The 19,837-nt window shown below is 32.4% G+C and overlaps 1 protein-coding gene across 1 annotated transcript in view; it reads left to right on the top strand.

Annotated features, from left to right (window-relative positions):
* Positions 1-19,837, top strand: part of LOC106118293 (hydrocephalus-inducing protein homolog) — a 29,374-nt gene that overhangs the window by 2,723 nt on the left and 6,814 nt on the right. The window contains 52 exon segments of the mRNA XM_013312921.1: positions 123-360; positions 587-791; positions 1,104-1,171; positions 1,247-1,467; positions 1,673-1,906; positions 2,149-2,267; positions 2,587-2,773; positions 2,976-3,125; positions 3,461-3,654; positions 3,855-4,120; positions 4,400-4,842; positions 4,998-5,183; positions 5,359-5,422; positions 5,795-6,567; positions 6,686-6,856; positions 6,955-7,137; positions 7,323-7,532; positions 7,703-7,842; positions 8,165-8,306; positions 8,543-8,760; positions 9,264-9,346; positions 9,459-9,902; positions 10,129-10,310; positions 10,805-11,037; positions 11,435-11,596; positions 11,689-11,729; positions 11,794-11,871; positions 12,015-12,214; positions 12,326-12,580; positions 12,736-12,846; positions 12,962-13,085; positions 13,643-13,808; positions 13,931-14,062; positions 14,138-14,261; positions 14,345-14,513; positions 14,734-14,960; positions 15,046-15,245; positions 15,365-15,607; positions 15,685-15,864; positions 15,937-16,228; positions 16,295-16,543; positions 16,779-17,100; positions 17,361-17,503; positions 17,612-17,712; positions 17,778-17,950; positions 18,023-18,213; positions 18,431-18,540; positions 18,634-18,811; positions 18,897-19,010; positions 19,091-19,181; positions 19,260-19,451; positions 19,521-19,707. Coding sequence (XP_013168375.1) covers positions 123-360; positions 587-791; positions 1,104-1,171; positions 1,247-1,467; positions 1,673-1,906; positions 2,149-2,267; positions 2,587-2,773; positions 2,976-3,125; positions 3,461-3,654; positions 3,855-4,120; positions 4,400-4,842; positions 4,998-5,183; positions 5,359-5,422; positions 5,795-6,567; positions 6,686-6,856; positions 6,955-7,137; positions 7,323-7,532; positions 7,703-7,842; positions 8,165-8,306; positions 8,543-8,760; positions 9,264-9,346; positions 9,459-9,902; positions 10,129-10,310; positions 10,805-11,037; positions 11,435-11,596; positions 11,689-11,729; positions 11,794-11,871; positions 12,015-12,214; positions 12,326-12,580; positions 12,736-12,846; positions 12,962-13,085; positions 13,643-13,808; positions 13,931-14,062; positions 14,138-14,261; positions 14,345-14,513; positions 14,734-14,960; positions 15,046-15,245; positions 15,365-15,607; positions 15,685-15,864; positions 15,937-16,228; positions 16,295-16,543; positions 16,779-17,100; positions 17,361-17,503; positions 17,612-17,712; positions 17,778-17,950; positions 18,023-18,213; positions 18,431-18,540; positions 18,634-18,811; positions 18,897-19,010; positions 19,091-19,181; positions 19,260-19,451; positions 19,521-19,707 — 10,109 coding nt within the window.

Raw genomic sequence — 19,837 nt, 5'->3', positions numbered from 1 at the left:
TACACTAATGAACTTTTTTTATATATAATATATCCACGCGGACGGAGTCGAGGGCGACAGCTAGTTTAATATATTTTTATATCATAAATTGAGATGTAAATAATACTTGTTTCATGTTACAGAAAGGTCAGCTATGGCCAAATAAAACTACAGAAATAGATATAACATTCGCTCCCAAACATATAGGAGACCTAGATGCGTTAGTATATCTAGATATAGATGGCGTTAGTGATCGAGTTATGTTGAAGTTAACCGGCACGTCGCTGCCGCCCACGATACATCTGAATCTCGAAACACTCGATATGAGTTCTGTTTATATTAATATACTGTATAACTACGAAATAATTGCTATAAATAAAGGTTAGTTTTATATAGTAATATTAAAATTTATTGCCATAAAAATCAATGCAGCCAGCACCTCACGTCTTTTATGCCACTAATTCATCAAGTAATATTTATTACAATTTGTTCCAATTTTAAAGTATCGCCGTAACCTTTATTTTTCTACCTAAATTGACAAAACAATTATTGTTACTAAATCTACATTTTAGTAGTAAAATGTTTTATAACATATTTATTTTTTTAGGTCATATAAACGGCGTTATTGCATACAAAGATGTGGTAACACTCTTCGGCAGTAAAATAACATGTACTCCGGAGTATCGATGTTTGAGACCGGGTGAAAAGGACATTTTCGTCGTTTCATTCTTTAATTCTAACCCTGGACCTTTTTTTGAAGAGATTAATTTTGTCATACGCGACACAGATGTAAAGCTTAAAGTTTACCTAAAGTAAGAGACAGTCTTTAATTATTTTAATATATAATGTTTTAATATTTAATATATGCTAAACCTACACTATCTGCCGCCATTAAGACTTACTAAATCGTGACTCAAGGACACTCTTCGTGCAGAATTAGTGTGAATTATCTATATCAATCAATAATTGTCGTTTTAGTGCAATCATTAAGAGTGAATTTGACGGTTAAAAAACTTAAAATCCTAATATAATATTTTGTAGAATTCTTTAGTGTCTTGGTAGTTTATTGTTGTATTTACTCCTAAGAATATTTACCTTGATTTAACATGACTAACATTTTACAGAGGCACTGTAATCTATCCGTCAATAAAATTCAGTGTACCATCATTGGATTTTGGTGATGTCAGCTTAGGTAAAGTATCATATTCAAACAAAAGTATATAAACAATATTGATTTTGTCTTTTTTATATTTTTATTTTATTTCAGGTGTTCCAAAAACTCTATCATTGGACATAATAAATGAATCCAACGTACTTGTCTCTGGTACCGTTTCTATACCGTCAGACGGCTTGGAAATTAGGAGCATTACTTTGACAGATTACGCTGTAAATGACATCCCCAAACCGGAGTTGCCAACAACGCCGCAAGAATTTAAAATCGAACCTAGGAAAATAATAATTGACCCTGAATCTATTTTTACAGTCAAGGTTTGATATTTAATATTTATATAAGCGACTTCGATTAAAACGCTTAATCAATAATATATTATTGGTTACAAATACTGACGATTTTTACGACAAAATATTTCCGGTTTTCGCTATGTTATTATATCCCATATTCTATCAATTACAGATAAACTAAGTTTGTGCAACTGCTTCGTGATTGTCAATGAATTTTTGATTATCATTTTAGATTACTTTGACAGCAAATTTGATAAGAATCAATAACACATCATTTGAGTTGGAGTTTGAGAAGTCAGACAAAAGACCGATAGTGTTGCCAGTGACGTATAATGCTATGGTACCACAGATTACACCAGCGCCAGATTTACACTTGAGAGCATGTTTCAGGGGTTTCCCATATGTTAATGATGTAAACATACAGTCTAACAATTTTCTGGGCTACTTTGTTGTGGAAGAACCCGAGGTAAGAAATTATGTGAGTTTCGAAACTAGTAATCTAGTTATGTCAGTTTTAATAAAAGGGAGAATATGAGATAAGACAATGTGTTTTTGGACGAATTTTGAGGGAAAAAAACTAAGTTTTAAGATTTAAATACTTTTTTCAACCGTTTATCTATTGTTAGTTGATGAGAATAATTTGTAAATATTGGAAACCTTACATTATAAAATTTACTTAGTTACAATGTATTACTTTTATGTTTCTAGGAATCAATATTTGACGTTAAAATTGATTTAAAGGAAGGTTACATAGAACCGATCAGCACAACATGTTTTAAGCTTACGACAACGGCTACTGCCCTCGGATCCCATGAATTTCCTCTGCGGTTTGTTCGTTTGCTATTTTTACTGCAATAGTTGAGTCATTTGCAGTTAACCCATTTAACACGTATCTTTAAAAATACACCATAAAACATAACGAAAAGAGGTCTAGGTGGAATAGTTTTAACTATGTTGCGTTAATAGATTTGTTTTTGGAGTTATTATTTGTTGAAAGTCTGTTTTTTTTTATAATAATATCGACTTTTTATTATTAAACTGTATTGAAATTTTAAATTGAGATACCTATGTATTATTTTTATAAGACTAAATTATTGTATTGGTAAAACTTGGTTTAATCTGAAAATAAATAATTATTTTTGGCAGGTTACGTCTTTTCGGTGTACCAGACCCGATTCAAATATGTTATGTATCGGGTTACGGCGTCAGTCCGATAGTAACTTGCAGTCCGACATTCCTTCACTGGGGCCAAGTGAAACTGCTTAAGAAATCACAAAAAACTTTAATTCTTTGCAACGATTCCCCAGTTGAAGTAAATTATAAGACATCTTGGGTACGTAAGCTTAAACTTAAAGAGTAACTGAACAGTAAATCTGTGTGTAATATTCTTAAACCTCCAATAAATACAAAATTGATGACCTATTAGTGGCAATAACTTAAAATCTATGTATTTATACATAATGAGTATATAGTAAAGTTTTGAACGAATTTTTGTGGTATACGATTTTCGGTTTAATATTAAAACTGTATTCTAGTTTAATCGCGAGTGTAAATGGCAAATTGAACCTGAAGAGGGTGTTGTAGAGGCGGAATCAGAAATAAATCTGACAGTTAGTTTGACTCTGGTTGACGCTGAGACCTATAACAATAAAGTTGTTATACAATTGGAAGATATGAAAGATATCGTGAGTAATGAGCATTTACCATTTGCTATGTTTAAAATATGTAAATAATTAGGAGTAAGCAGTTTTAGCCTTTTTTTACCCCGAACCTAAAAAGAGCGAGGGTAGAATAACTAACTTTTGTCAAACCTTTAAATCTAAGCATGTAAAAATGTACCAACTCGCACTAGGCCAGCGTGGTTGCCCCTCAGTCAGGATGTACATATGTATAGTGAGCTGACGATGATGTAAAAATTTGTAATTTCGCATACTCCGTTTCTATAAATCTACGTAGTTCATACAGCATGTTTGTATATTAAATAAAATCATTAGGATTAAACTCATGAAGATCGTTTCAGTTGGTTCCAGTTACAGTAACGGGAGTGGGTACGAGCATAGTGATAGGAGATTTGGGAGACAGGATTGAGCTCGGTCATCATTTCACACGAATTCCGTTGAATTGTAAAATAATGATGGAAAATCGAGGCACACGCCTACACGCGTTGGAGTGGAGCGAACATTACAAGACGCCGAAAAACAAACAGCAGGCTGTGTATGTATCAAATATTTTATATAATATGTTATATGCTCTGTGGATATATTATTTTTTTAGCCGACTTCAAAAGGAAGATTGTCAATTCGTCTGTATTTTTTTTTACTTATGTAGGAACTTTGTGTGAGGAAAATTCTTTGTAGGTAGGCAATTGATGAAAATCAGAATCGTAATTGAAAAATATTATTTTTAACTTTTAGAGCATTTTTTAATCTAGAACCCAGGACTTTTAAAATGAATGCTGGTGAACAATTGGACTTGACTATAACTGGTCTTTCGCACAAAGTGACCGTAGTAAAAGAGATATGGTATTTAGTGGGCAGCATCGAGGGTGTTAACAAGAAGGAACTATTGCTTGAATGCAAAATTACAGCAGAGTTTGTTGATCCCAAAATAGAAATATCTACGCCTTCAATGGATTTTCAGTATGATAATGGTCCATATAATGAATATTATAGATTAACAGGTATATAAATGTAAATTGATTTGAAATATTTCATTTAAGTAGTTATTAAAAACTTATTGATAGTTGGCATTGCATCTTAATTTTTGTTGTTACTACCCAAAATGCGACACCAAATAACCTGACAACCATCAGAAACGTTGCAGAAATGGAGGCGATGCGTTGGATTGATTAGATTAATATACTATTAGTTGCAAATTTATTCATGTTTAAATTTACGTGACTTATTCGTTTATAAAATGGACCTATATAATGCAACGACATTATGTATGCTTTTTTCAGACATCCTCATAATAAAAAATGTATCAACACTACCGTTGGATTTAGAGATTACTATAAAACCACCCTTTGCTCTTATACAAAAGCAGAGTTCATATAAAATTATACCAGGCGAGGAAGATTTATGCCATTGTATAACTTATACGGAATCCGATTTAAAATTATGTAAAATCACAGCCGACAATAGTCGAGAAGAAACAGCTAAATTGATAGATTTCTTAACACTGCAACCAGTTTATCCATTACGTCAGGGAAGTTTGCAGTTTTTTGAAGACATACATAAAATAAAACGTATCTTCAACTTGACTCATATCATTGAGGAACATTTGGAGGATCAAGAAATGATGAAAGTACAAGCTTTATTCGATACAACGAAACACACGTCTTTAAAGGCTCGAATTTATAGTGATGCCATCAAAATAAAATTCAAGGGCCACAAAAATAAGGTTAGACTATAGATAGTTGATTTCTAAAATAAAACAAATGAAAAGCACTTGCTTATAACAAAAAATAACTACGAATATCTTTATTTGGGGGAATTCTCGGGTCTTGAACTTGTATTTGAGAATAAGTTATATTAATGTAGGTAAAATGATTACAGGACTCTGTAAAAGTTGTCGGAAAAATAAATTTCCCCAATATACTTGTTCTAACACCGAAAATTGATTTTCAATGTCTACTGAATGACTACATTGAGGGTAAGACAATAAAAATACAAAACGTCACTCCACTGATTGCTTGTTATCAGCTCAGTTGGAAAAAGATCTTAATATCACCGATTGCATCCGTAAGTACTGAAAATATTTTTAATATCATGACTCAATTATTATGTATTTCATAATTCAGGAAAACCAAACTTGTTTTAAAACAATTACTTCACGAGTTCCTAATCAACTGTAAATGCATTTTTAAAAGACCTTTAAATGTAAATTAATAACCATTAAAAAATATATATTTTTTAGACCATGATTCGACCAACTAATTTACGGGAAATTGATGGTATGCCAATAATAACTGAATTAAGCCGTAAGTTTGAAATACATAGATGTACTAGCGGACCCGACAGACGTCCTGTCTACACGTCTTTAATTCGAATATTATTCAAAATTTGACACTGCGATGGTAGCGCCGTCTGTCGGATCCAATGTAAAACATACCAAAATCAACAACTACTAATAAATTAAAAATTAATTAAAAAAACATTGTTCAGCAGATAAAATTGTGAATCTAAACAATTCCCAGATCCCCTTGAACACACACAAAAAATTTCATCAAAATCGGTCCAGTCGTTTGAGAGAAGTTCAATGACATACACACTCACAGAAGAATTATATATATAAAGATGTAGCATTTGTATAATTAAATATTTTATTATAATAATATATTCTGTTATTCCAGCTTCATTATCCAGTGCATACTTACCTTATCAAGCCGAACTACTTTCTTACGAAGTAAATAACACCAATAGTTCAATTGCCACAACAATTCAAACAGAACCAGAACCAAAACTCAATATGAAACTTAAAGATAAACTTATGAAAACAGTTTTACCAATGTTAGACGATCAATTTGAACCGAAGTTTAAATGGCTACATAAATTCCCTGAGACGAATGAAGTAGAAGGTGATCTTGTAAATAGTCTATTGATTTTGATACCACATAGAGGTAAATTGAAGCCGAATGAAGTACAGTATATAAATGTGATGTTCCGACCGAGGATCAACATGAACGCAAGAGCTGTAATAGAATGCCAAGTACTAGGTGGACCAACAGAATACATAACAGTGACAGGACAATCGTCTTATTTAATGTACACTCTGAGTACAACAAAAATAAATATGAAAATAAGATCATTCCATGAAAATGCATTTGAATACTTGCGTATTATAAATAAAGCGCTTTTACCTTTTGAATTTAAAACTTATTTGAATGAACCGAAATTTGAAAATGATTTATACGGTACGATTTTGGACATTGTACCCGCTGATAAATTATTACAATCGGAAGAAACGACCGATATAAAAGTATTCACCAGACCTGGAGTACTGGGATATTTTAAGAGACAGTTTTTATTGGAAATCGGTCATTTACCTGTGATTCCAATAAAAGTTTACGGTTGGGGGGTCATACCGCAAGTTTATTTGACAATTCCGAGACCATTCTTAAGTGAAGTAAGTATTCCAATAAATATAATATAATGTTGTTTATAACAGAATCTAATATTCGAGTGTCACCTCTAATGTTTTAATCATTTTTGGTGTATTAATAATGAAGATTAATTTTTTTTAGGCCGATATGGAGCTAGGATACTTCGCAGTCGCCATGTTGACTGATGCGTATCTTGAATCTCTTAATGCAATGTTTAAGAAGCCTACATCTGAACATTTAAACTCACCATTGATTGAAAGATGTTTTGAAGATCCCATATTTACACAAGACTGGCATTTGTGCTCTACATTGGTTAGTTAAACAAACGTTGAATTGTATTCAGTCTATAATCCGCTTCAGTCGCTATCGCCTCCTAAGTTGGGATTATAACTAAATCTGGATATTTCCAGGACGCTTATCCATCTATAATGGATATAGAAATGGCAATAGAAAGGATATTAGTAATGAATTATCTACGATTGCATCCAGAAATACTCGTTCCGCACTCGTCTTCTAGTAAAACAAGGCCTATCGCGGGTTTTAACACTGTTCCCTACGTAATAGATTACGGTGTAGTTATTACTGGATGTTCGGTGAGTAACATTACGGTAAACAGCATATGACAACCATCTATATCCATTAATTTGATAAAAAATGTAGGTTTTTTATGAATTACATTTCATTACAACATTAGTTAAAAGTAAGTCTTATAATTTTCTATGTTGACTGACAACATAATTCAAGCTTTTATTTGATTTCTTGTATGTAACATTACCAGGTTGATTACACTATTGAAGTATTTAACTACGGACCGTTGGTCACCAAACTGCATTTGAGCAAAAACACTGTTGTGCCAGATTTTTTAATTTTAAAATTATGCGGAAAATTGAGTCCCGGCGAAGTCGGATATATTGATATCACTTTTAACTCTGACAGTGAAAATTTTCCTGAACCGGAACAGAATGTTGAAGTTTCGATTAACTTAGAGGTACCAATATATTACTTAACATTTAATTTGTTTATATAATTCTATTGTAGCGACTAACAATCTAAGATAAAAAGAGTGTTTTTTATATGATTAATTTTGAATTCTTTGCACCAGATTTGGATTCGTTACTAGAACTACAGATACAATAGTTAATATAATTTAAATTGTAGGTACCGTACGGTGTTACAATTCCAGTGAAGTTCAAAGCACTATGCGCAGTTCCTTATTTGGTAACCAGCATTCAATCAATAGATTTTGGTTCCGTTAAATGTGGTCATAAAGTTATTTATTCAATACCTCTGAAAAACGTGTAAGTTGTCATTAATTTATATTTAACTAGCTGTCGCCCGCGACTCCGTCCGCGCGGGATTAAAAATATATGTTGGCCGATTCTCAGACCTACTCAATATGCTCACAAAATTTCATGAGAATCGGTCAAGCCGTTTCGGAGGAGTATGGGAACGAAAATTGTGACACGAGAATTTTATATATAGGATTATCAATTAATACTCCTACACTTATTTAAACTACTCCTAATTGATGGGTTCAGTGAAGAATACTTCCTATTGTACATATATATAAGTACCCTAAACAAATGAATGTGATATAAAGTATGTTCTTGTTTATGACAGAGGGAAGCCTGTATGTATTTGGTACGCTACATTAAAGCTCAAAACCTCCGGCATCAATCCTATAACAATATTAGACAGTTCGGCGAAATACGAACCTGGAGAGAGCGGTTGGTTTAGTATTGCTTTCAAGCCGACAGTGGAGGTTAGTTTCTAAAACGATTTTACTATTGTCTAATACACTAGGTGTCGCCCGCGACTCTGTCTGCGCGGCTTAAAAAATCTTATGTGTCCTTCCAGACTATGTTTTGCATGTATGCTAACTTTCAGCGAAATCCATGCAGCTGTTCTAGATTTCTACCTTCAAACATTCATTCATCCATCTAAACAATCGCATTTATAAGATTATTATATTGTATTGTGTACTTTATAATATTTCAGATGACATTCGAAGGTTTAATAATATTTAGATTCCATATGAATCCAAAACGCATGACGATACCATTCATAGGTAATGGCGTGATGCCGCAAGTCCATGTTATCGGGCCGAGTATAAGTTTTCCACCAACGTTACCGTGGGCTGAAACTACGGAACATTTCTTCGGACTTACAAATCCTTGTCCGTTCCCGATTGAACTTATTATAGCTCATAGCGATACGTGAGTAAATAATATCAGGAATATTTTAGATAATATAGATATGGATGGAGTTTTATAATATTTTTGTAGGAAATGGCGAGAAGAAGAGGAAGTTTATCAGATGTTGGAAAGATATTACAACAAACCGGACGAGATGCTGGTCCCCGCAATGAAACCTGGTGCTGAGCTGCCTTGGGAAATAATTAACTTCTATAAGAAAGTCAAAGAACATGTGAAAAAGTATGTTTAAATTAAACAACAGGATTACGTTTAAATAATTTTTTACATTGTAATTAAATTTTCAGATACCTAGACGAGGAGGCTGCGGGTCCTAAATCGGCCGGAGTCAAAGCAGCTTCGGCTAAGTACATTTTTAATGATTTATTTTTCAATAAAATATCAAACTTTAATATTTCGTGGTCCCATAACGAACATATGTGTACTTATTGACGATACTTATATTTTTCATTTTATTTTCGTACCTATATCATAATTTTTAAATTTTATACATATTTTTCCTTTAGAAAAATTAAAAGTCCCAAAAAAACACCTCGGTCACACGAACCATCCCCAAAACGACAAAGGACCGAAGCTGAAGTGATGGCAGGTTCGTAAACTTACTAGCCTTGTAATCATTAAATTATTTAATTTGGCTATTATGTTACAATTGTTACGATAAAGGGAATTAATCTTATGCTGTTCAAGTATTTTATTTTCAGACGAGCTACGTTTAATGAAAGAAAATAAAATAGATCCATTACAAGAGTGTTTACACGAACAAACTGCAAAGGATACACAAAATGAAAGACAGACTACAGGTCTAATTGTTTTCTTCCACGGATCTCCAGCCGAAGGTGAATTATTGTGATACTGACGTCATAGTGTAACTAAGCGACTTCTAAAGTGACCATTAAATGAGTCTTGAATATGTTAAGATGCTATTATTATAATTTTAGAGGGACAATGTCAAGAAATTGCATATTCAGTGGGAAAACATCTTAAATTACCTACGATAAGTATTGATATGTGTTTTGTTGATGCTCTTTGCATCAGTAATACGTCAGCCAAAGAGATTTTGGTTAAAGTTATTGATGAAATGTATGAGATCTCTAGAATGGGAATGAGGAAAGAAGATGCAGGGGAAACAGAAGTGGACTTGGAAGGTATTAATATATTTTTAATTGTAACATATAAGTACTTGGATCTCATTCAAGTATTTATACTTTCAGTAATTAGATTTTTAGTCTCTGAAATTCTTACGTTTTAATTTAAGTTTTTCGATATTAAGAGATGTAACAATGGTTATACATAGTTGAAACAATTATATAAAATACCTAAGACACACTTTTACGTAGTCATGGCATTGTCAGTTTATTTTTTTTGTTTTAGAATTTTTCGACACTGGTGATGAATTTGAAACGTTATTAAAAAAGCTTGACGTTATAACAAATAGCAAATCAATAGCAACTCCAAAATCAAAAGTCAGCGACAAAAAGAAGAAGAGATCAGCCTCGTCTTTTGTGTCGCAAACTTTACTGGATGCAATGGGATCTACAACTATGTTTAATTTGGTATTACTTGGTTTACTAATTTTATCCTAATTGTTAAATTATAGCTAAGTAAATTTTTGTATTGGCTTTAATCATTTAATTGAGTATATTATTATGTTCAGAAAAAAATATTTCTGTTTATTTAACGTAGCTATGCTTGCCACTTTTCATTTTTATATCTCACTAGCCCACGCCTCTTTCCGCGCGTAATAAAAAACAATTATTAGCCTATGTGTTCATCCAGACTATGTTCTACATCTATGCCAAGTTTCAGCGAGATCCATTAACCCGTTTATATATTAAAAAGCAATTATTTGATTTTTCTCACCTCTTAAACCTACTCTAGACCTCCTCGAACATTTCAAGACCAAAATATGATAAATCCGTTCAGCTGTTCTCGAGTTTTAGCGAGGCTAACGGACACCAATGGATTTAAATGTATATTTCATTTAGTGCTCTAACAAAAGTAAGCCAGGATTTGAAAAGGCTTTTGTATCATAACTTATAATTTTCAGGAATTAATACAAGATCTAATGACTGACTACTTTAATCAGCCTAGATTTAATCGAGGTTTTGTTATTGATTCATTAACAAGTTTCATATTTAAAAGTCCTCCGGTTGTTCTAACGACCGTTCTTAAATGCAAGTCTTCAATAGCGGACATACACTTGGTGCTATGTCACTCTACCTTCACCAAATGGACTCAGCTATTTGAAGAGTCGCAAAAAGAAGAAGATTTATTAGAAGAGTAAGTCCTATCTACTTGTAGAGTACGTAAATATTTTTGCAACTAACCATTATATTGTAGTTTTAGACTAGACTAATGTTAATCGAAATTTCGGTAAACGACACTTCAATGGTCAAACTCAGTCATGGTTTACTTATTGCTATTATAATATATTTAAAAAAAACACGACTAATAACTAATTAACAAAGCAAGGGCGGGCGGCCTTATCGGTATAAGCGATCTCTTCCCGGCAACCTAGTGGAACAGGAGAGAATAACATAGATAGAGGGGTATATGACATATAAATATCAGGAAAAGTCAGAAATAAATAAATAAGAGCAAGAATTAATTATTATTAAGTCTAGATTATAGGAAAGTTTTTCGACCCTGAATTAAAAGGAATTAAATATCGTTTTAGAAATGTACCAAAAGTATATACCGAAGATGAAATAAAAGAAATAGTTGAAGAATTTGAAAATATGAGTTATGAAGAATATGAGTATGCGAGTCCTGTATTAAAATCTGTTTACATTACATATGGCTTAGAAGAGAGACGTAAAAAGTATTTATTAAGAGTAGGGTATGTAAAATTGAAATTTAAACTGCTTAATACAACATATTTGATATCCTGGTCGTCAAACCTTATCAATGTTTATTATAATTTAATTACAGAACCTCTGATGATAATATAAAGAAAGATAAAGATGGAAAGGGTTAGTTTTACTACGTCTTTTTTTTAAACTTATGTTCCTTTTTTAAAAATAATATATTACACAGATCGTAGTGCCAGATCTCTGTTACCTACAGCAAGTGGCGACGAATCAAAAAAGAAAGCAAAAAAGGAAGATGTAAAAGGTAAATACACTTCAAAACAGCTTATAATGTTTACCTTCTATTAAATTATTTGGAACATAAAAAAACAAATATAGTAGATGAGCAAGCGAGCTAGAAAAAATATGTTTTTATGAATGCTAGTGGATTCTGTTCAATTGTTTCAGTAAAACCAAACAGCGAATATATGGCAATGAATGTCAAATACAATGAATATAATAAAAATGTCTACGATAGTTTATTCAATATTGCAAATAACTGGATAGTGGATCAGTGTGACATGGGATATCCACTGATTGGTCTTAACGGACAGGTCGTGCAATCAAGTCAAAAGAAAATAAAAAAGAAATCTGAATTGTTAATACAGGTATTTGAAATCGTATAGGGACAAAAAATAAAGTAGCTTCTGAGAAATAATTGACTATATAATTAGTAATAAATTTCATTCAATAAGTTTACTAGCAAATTTTTTTTTTAGACGTCAGAAGAATCATTCACTGGACGAGGATTTCCATTGACGATTCTAATGTGCCCATGTTCAGAGTCTAAGTTAGCTCTGATTAACATGTTCCTTAATTCCGACACAGTGAAAGAGGCTTTAAAGAAAGAGGAGATGATTGACACTCTTAAATACCCAATTAAGAAAAAGGAATATACAGTTTTACTACCAAAATCTTTTCCGACAATTCACGATGAAGAGTCACTAGCTTGGCGCTATTTAGATGAATTAGCAGTGAGTTACAAAAATGTATATTTTTTTAAAATAATTGTCTAAAAACTAAAGACCCAACTGAGAAGATCACGAAGAATTTAAGTCTTAGTGGTTATATTTCTGGATATTGGGTAACGTATGAAATATAATTATAAGAAATTCCATTTTAATTTCAGATCAAAAAATGTGAATGTAATCTTATCAATGATCTTAGTATAATCGATGATTTATGTCAAGATAATGTTTTAAACATACTATCAAAATGGCACTGCACTTGTGGTAAAAAGGTAAAAAAAAATTCATGATTTTGCGAACAAATGATTCTCGAAATTAATCCAACAACACGGGATTAATTTAAAGTAAAAGATTAAGAAATAAACAAGTCGATTTATAATAACACAGGTGACTTCGTCTCAAACGTCTACAACTGAGATACCGTTTACATCGTCGACACGGATTTCCACCGACAAAAGCGATATAGATGTCTTTTATCCTTTACCTCTGGGAAAAGTTAGATCAACAATTGGTTAGTTTACTATTTATCATATACCTATTCATTTATTAACCTTATTCTTAACATATTACATTTCATATAAAAATAAAAAAATATACAAAATGTATTATATTAAAAATAGAGCACCACCGGCTGCGGAGTCCAATGACTTAAACAACCAGTGGTCCGGGCTGCAGAGACTGGAACCTTCTCACGATGCGTGCGGTTTCTAGTATAACTGCCTTTTGTATTGGGTCCTTAATCCAACTGTTTAGCGACAGCTTCTTGAGATGTTGGTCGAAACTCTTCGCTATCAGTCCATTCACTGATACGACAATGACGATATTTATCATATTTTTTGTTGTCTAAATTAACCTTAAAATTTTCCAATATTGTTTTATGATGTGTATTTATAATTCTCATTAACCAGAGACAAACGTGGCGTCACGAAATTTAATGTCATGCTACGCGATTACTCGTAGTGCTACGCTGATTTAATCTATGCTACGAAATTTAATGCCATGCTACACGACTGTTCTACAAAGTCAACTTAATTCGCGTATGTAGTAACTTACTTATTTTCATTTTAGATCGAGACCATCGCATTATATTGCAACCAGGTGATTTAGTAAGATGTAAATATACCTTTAGCCCAAAGGTTGAAGGTAATTTTAATTTAAAACGATATGTAGAAGTCAAAGGATGGCCGGCTTCCCAAGCTGTGATTACTGTTAGCGGTATTTGTGATGTACCAAGGTCAGTCATAATTATACCAAATTTTAGTTCCTGATCATTCGGAAATAAAACATTGATTTTAAATAATTTTAGTTATCGGTATTTATCCTTAACATATTTTTGGTGTATATTTTAATTGACAGATTGGACAGCCGCCCGAAAAAAATGTTCAAAGATTTTGTCAGAAGAACAGTGGAAGATAAGATATATAAAGTAACATATTTAGATGATGCTAAAGTATTTCAATTTGGTCCGATCTTCACAGGCAATCATCGGTTAATATTTAGTATTATGTTGCGGTTTTGTATACCCTAAGTAATAACTTACCTCGATACCTTTTTGCTATTTAGAATATATGAAGAGACGTATTCAATTGATTTGAAGAATTCTTCCTTGATCACCGCTTATGTTGAGGTGGAATTTTTGGGTGAAACTGATGTTTTCCTCTTTGACCAACGCCGTTTAACATTAGAGGTAACACAATTTATTAGAATACAAAGTACAGTTTTCTTAGCTACGTATTTCGTAGCAAGCAAAAACGATGTGTTTTTCTTTAGCCGGAAAGTCGAGGAAAATTAACAATATCAGCTGCGCCTGCGGAGGTGGGAGAACACAAGAACGTTCTCATGTTTTGTGTCAAGAATAATCCGGAGATTGTCACAGTGAACATAGCTTGTAGCGGAGTTGTGCCGATAGTTGAAGTATTGCCAAGTACCAAAATTATTGGTATGTTTTTAAGTCTCTTTGAACAACGATTATTTTCTTTGGTAGAAAAGATCGTTTGTTAGATCTTATGTGAAATTTCTCGGTTGATCTCGTTAAACCGCTATGTATAGTTGTGTTCAATGATAACCGCTTGGATAAACAAATAACCGACAGTATTAGCATTATCTGTTTGTAATACTGACTAATAACATTATACATTTACTATAATTAAACTTCGCAGATTACGGTAAACATTTACTTTACCGTCGCAAAGATGACAGATTTATCGTCAAAAACGATTCCATTTTACCAGTAAAATGGAAAATAAGAAACGCTGACGATTTCCTGGAAGATTTTATAATATCACAAACGTCTGGTATCATACCTAGATATGACAATCAAGTAGTACCCGTAACTTACATAGCTTGCCGAGTTGGAGTCATAACACACAAGATGTTGACTGTTGATGTAAGTAATCAAATAGTAATGACAAAATCGCATACAGTGAATTATAGTAAGAAGGTACTATTTAAAACACTTTATATTTCTTCAGATATATGACGCAGAAGGGCGAGGTGACCCAATGATCGTGGATTCCTTATATCTTTCGGCCGAATGCTATGATGTGATGGTAGACTGCGCTTACGAAAATGTAGCAGAAAGCTTTCTCAACTTTGGAAATGTTAAAGTCAATTCGACAGTTGCACGTGAAATGTATCTTTTCAACCGCGGGAAATATAATATTTTTTACAAGTAAGTCGCAATAGCGAGATAAAGTCTGCCATTATTATGAAGACACCAAATTGTGTGATATATGTTGTAATAATGGTAACGATGATGAAAATTATAACAAAGTCTATTACATTTTGAAGGTTGAAGAAAGTAAAGAATTTCCCAGAACCAGCTCTATTGAAGTCTTTTGAAGTTAATCCAGAAAGTGGAATGTTGCCCGCTACAACGAAACTGGTTACTGTAGAATTTGAATGCACGCCAACCACTTCTTTAAATTTGGTTAACGTTCCCGTCTACACTTGTACATTGTTAGATGGTAGCAAAACTCAAATGATTGTCGCTAAATTCCCTATCTGTGTTACAATCGCATCGTTTTATAACACGTAAGCAATATGACTAAAGATATTTGAACAAATTTATGGAAATGTTTGTTATTTCAACTGGCACTTATTGTTTACAGTTTTACCCTTTTTCCATTGGGTGAATTGAATTTCCATGTTCTGCCAGTTGGGGAAGGTGTAAAAAGAGACGTCATTCTCAACAATACCAGTAAATGCCCATTCATTTATGAAATTATTTTGCCGCCTGAATATCAAGTGGATCCCGATTCTGCAGTACAGCCAAAATTAAAAGATAACAAGTACGTCTAAATAATTCAAATATCCACTCATCTGTTAATTCAACAGATTAATTACAAAAATTTTCTTCACAGAATAAAAAATCCACCTCTGAGATGCGGAAACTTTGTAATAATGAATGAAGACAATCTCCTCGCTCCTTCCACGAGTAGAGTTATTCAAATACAGTTTTTAGCGACAGCGCCAAAGAAATTTGAAGAAACAATACATTTCGTTGTCAGCGATACTTGCCCTGCGGAAGCTGATGGAGTTCCGTTAAGATTAGTTGGAACTGGAGCTCTACCTATACTTGACTTTTGGAATTTGGAAACTACATTTAGAGAACATATGATTGTTAAAAATCTATCAGATTATCCCGTCCCAGAGGTAATAATAGAGTCGTAATTTCTATAAATTCTGAAACTGTTGACTAATATTATTATTATTTTTCAGTCGTCACCACATTGTGTTTTTGTTGAAGACATTGTGACATTATATTTCTATGGCGTTGTCGTGAACACAAGTCACACGGGAGCGCTAGATTTGTACAACAGTGGCTTAGTGCCTTGCGCTTTAACTATGAAATTACATTATCAAAAGAATACCAACCAAGAAATATTTTACTTAGACAAATATGAAACTCATATTGAACCATTGATGCACAAAAAACTGAACATTATATTCAATCCGAAAGCTTTAGAGGTAATAATTACCAGTATAAATTATTTGAATTTAAATTGTAGTAGAAAGTTAGGTAGTATAGTTAATACTGTTAGGAAGAAAATCCGAAAATGTACCAGTGTATTGACTCAACACTAGCCTTAGTAAAATGTCGACGTTTGTGTTCCCCCTCACTATTCATTCTGACACTGCACTTTGTAACGGAAGCAAGTCATTCGCGCCAAGTACTAATTTTATTACATTTTTATTTGTATAGGATTATAGAGCAGTGTTAGAAGTAAATTTAAAGAAGTTGGAGGGCCAAAATCAAAGCTTTAGAATATGCGTAATCGGAGAAGGTGTTATACCAAGAATACAACTAGTGACCCCCAAAGTAAAAAGTAATAGATTTACAATGCTGCAGTTTCCAGTTACATGCTTGGGTTCTGTCACATGTCGGCATGTATCATTCAAAAATATAAGTCCTGTGAATGCCACAGTTATTGCTGATATTATATCGTCAATTGATGAAGGGCGGCCATTGTTTTGGCTTACAGCGGCGCCTGATACACATTTTGTAGTCCTCGATGGAAACAATGGTAACTTGCAATTTTAAAGTCAAAATTATATACAAAGTAGATGTCACCCGCGACTCCGATAGAGCGGAATAAAAAAAACTTAATCAGAGTCTATGTGTTCTTGCAGACTATGTTATACATGTGTGCCTCATTTCATCAAAATTCGTTCAACCGTTCCGGAGATACCTCCAAACAAACATCCATTTATCGAAACTTTCGCATTTATAATATTATTAGTAAGATTTAAATATCTTAATACTGTGATGTAATATTTATTACAGATAATGTGAATGTCAGTTTAAAAATAAAAATAAAACCGAACGAAATTGTAACACTTTACGTGCATTTCAGTCCGTTACAAAAAGGGAGAACGCATTGTGATATCGTACTTTCCGTTGTTAATAATCCATTTGAAAAATATACGGTAATAATTTAAATATATGACAAATAAAATAGAACATATTCAATAATTTATTATTATTGAATGATGTATGTATGATTGTATGATATAAATTGAATGTTGTACCAATAGATATTATGTGAAGCCGAAGCATTCATGGAAGACGTTATACTAATGGGACTCGAAATGCTTTCGATGGACATCGACCTAGAGACATATAAATGTTCAGAAAGGTATAGCAGAAATTTTACACAGTAAAATAAAATTTAGGAGAATATAAATTCCATTTTTTTTCCAGATCAACAGTATCCACAACAGATACGAGACGACGAAGCAAATCTTCGTCAGACAAAAAGAAATTGAAATTTACCGATTCAAAGAAAAGTAAAAAAGTTTCTCAAGCATCCATAAAACATAGTGAAACTGATTCTTTTGCTGAAACTCCCGTTCTTAAATATCTTTTGGACTTAGGTATAATTTTTTAAAATTAAATTGCTTAAGGTATTTAAATTGTAATAAAAAAATTGTATCGTTTAAAATTAGGTGGCTGTCAATTATGTTTTACACAAAAGAGGTCAATAATAATGGCGAACAATTCCGAAAAGGTGTATAAATTTATTTGGGTCGATTGCGACTATGTTATTGTAAGGCCGTCTACGGGATATATTTCTCCAGGTGAAGAGAAAGACTTGGAAGTTATTTTCTATTCCTCTCAACCGATTGATCTTGAAAAGGTAACTAGTTTAATTATTAAATTATTCAAACTTTCGTGAGATGAAAGAAGTCCCACTCACAATGATTAAGGGCTCTCGATGGTCTCGAAATTAGTCCGTGCCACCACAGAACGAACATACGTGAGTGTTTAGTCCTTTTTATATAAGTTTAATTTAATTATTTTTAACGTGGATTATGGCTTTATGTTACCTTTCATCATGTTACTGCAAATTTCAGGAGATTGTGACTTGTTCGTTATCCGTAGTTAGTGATGATTCTCTGACGGCTGATTTGAGAGAAATAACATGGGATAATAGACAAACTATGACGTTATTTAATCGTAACAGGTAAAAATGGAATTATTTCCCTTTAGCAAAGAAAATAAAAGTAATACAAAAATATTTATAGTACGAAACCTTCATAATGTGATACTTTTTTAGAGATGCGCAAATAAATGAACGATGTGATACAATAATAGAAGACCAAACGTCTTCAATAGCAAATGAATTAAGCGGAAACATAACAATAGTTATTATTTATTCAGTCAAAACTGAATACACAAAATATAAATGTGATTTAGAAGAAGAAAAAACTTTACAAGACACTTTTATTTATCAGGTAAATAATTCGGGTTTGTTCTATAATATTTTGTTTCATTTTTATTTGTATTTCAAATTTAATTTTTATTTAATTTGATTTGTAGAAAAGAGGTTTTGATTTCATTGTGAAAAATATAGGAAGAGTGGCTATGAAAATTTTATGGAATTTCATTGTTGACGATGAATTTCCTGTTAGAATTAAAAAGTCAGCCTTGAGGGTAGGTACATATCTAAATATACCTTTGTGGTTAAAAAAATGTAATTATTATAGTATATTAAACAAAATACTTTTGCATAGGATGCTCCGACAGGATCTTCTGAAAGTTTACACAGAACCAATGATACAGACACAGGTGTTGTAGAAAGAGTTATCGAACATATTAATAATGGTAATTATTCATTCTAGGATACATTTCATACAATATTTAAATTTATTTTCCGTAAATAAATTTTCATTCCTCTAACAGATCCTAGCAAGATGACATTATTTAGCGGCAGTTTAAGCAGGGACAGTGTGGATACTTGGTTCGAAGTTGATTTACCGTTCCACATAGAACCTGAGAAAGCGTGTTTGAATCCTAACGAAAGTCAAATCTTTAAAGTAACTTTTTCACCGCAAGATGCTTTCTTGTTTAAAGTTAGATTACAAAGCACTATAGGTAAGTAGAATAATACATTTTGCAGTAACATACCGAAGTAGGGTATTATAATTCAGAGTTAAATTCCAGATAATTTAGATCCATACGATCAAAACATAACCTGCAAAATGACAGCTAGATCTTTTATCCCTTACGTACATCTGGATATTGAAGAAAGTGATTATTTAACATCGGGAAAAAGAAAGGCGACAGGAGCGTTACCCCCGAATACAATGGTGTTAGAATTTAAAGTCCTTGGACCTGGATGCTATAAAAAGTAAAGATTTATTTTTATTTTGACTATTTTTAACATAGCAAACTCCAGTTATTTGTGAGGTATTATGTATCAAAGCTACTATTTTTTTCTCATCACCTTTTTCACTCCATTTTTTTATAGTTTTATTTTC

This window comes from Papilio xuthus, unplaced genomic scaffold (genome assembly GCF_000836235.2).
Source record: "Papilio xuthus unplaced genomic scaffold, Pxut_1.1 DF827597.1, whole genome shotgun sequence".
NCBI classification, from domain to species: domain Eukaryota; kingdom Metazoa; phylum Arthropoda; class Insecta; order Lepidoptera; family Papilionidae; genus Papilio; species Papilio xuthus.
This window is presented reverse-complemented; position numbering and strand designations above follow the sequence as displayed.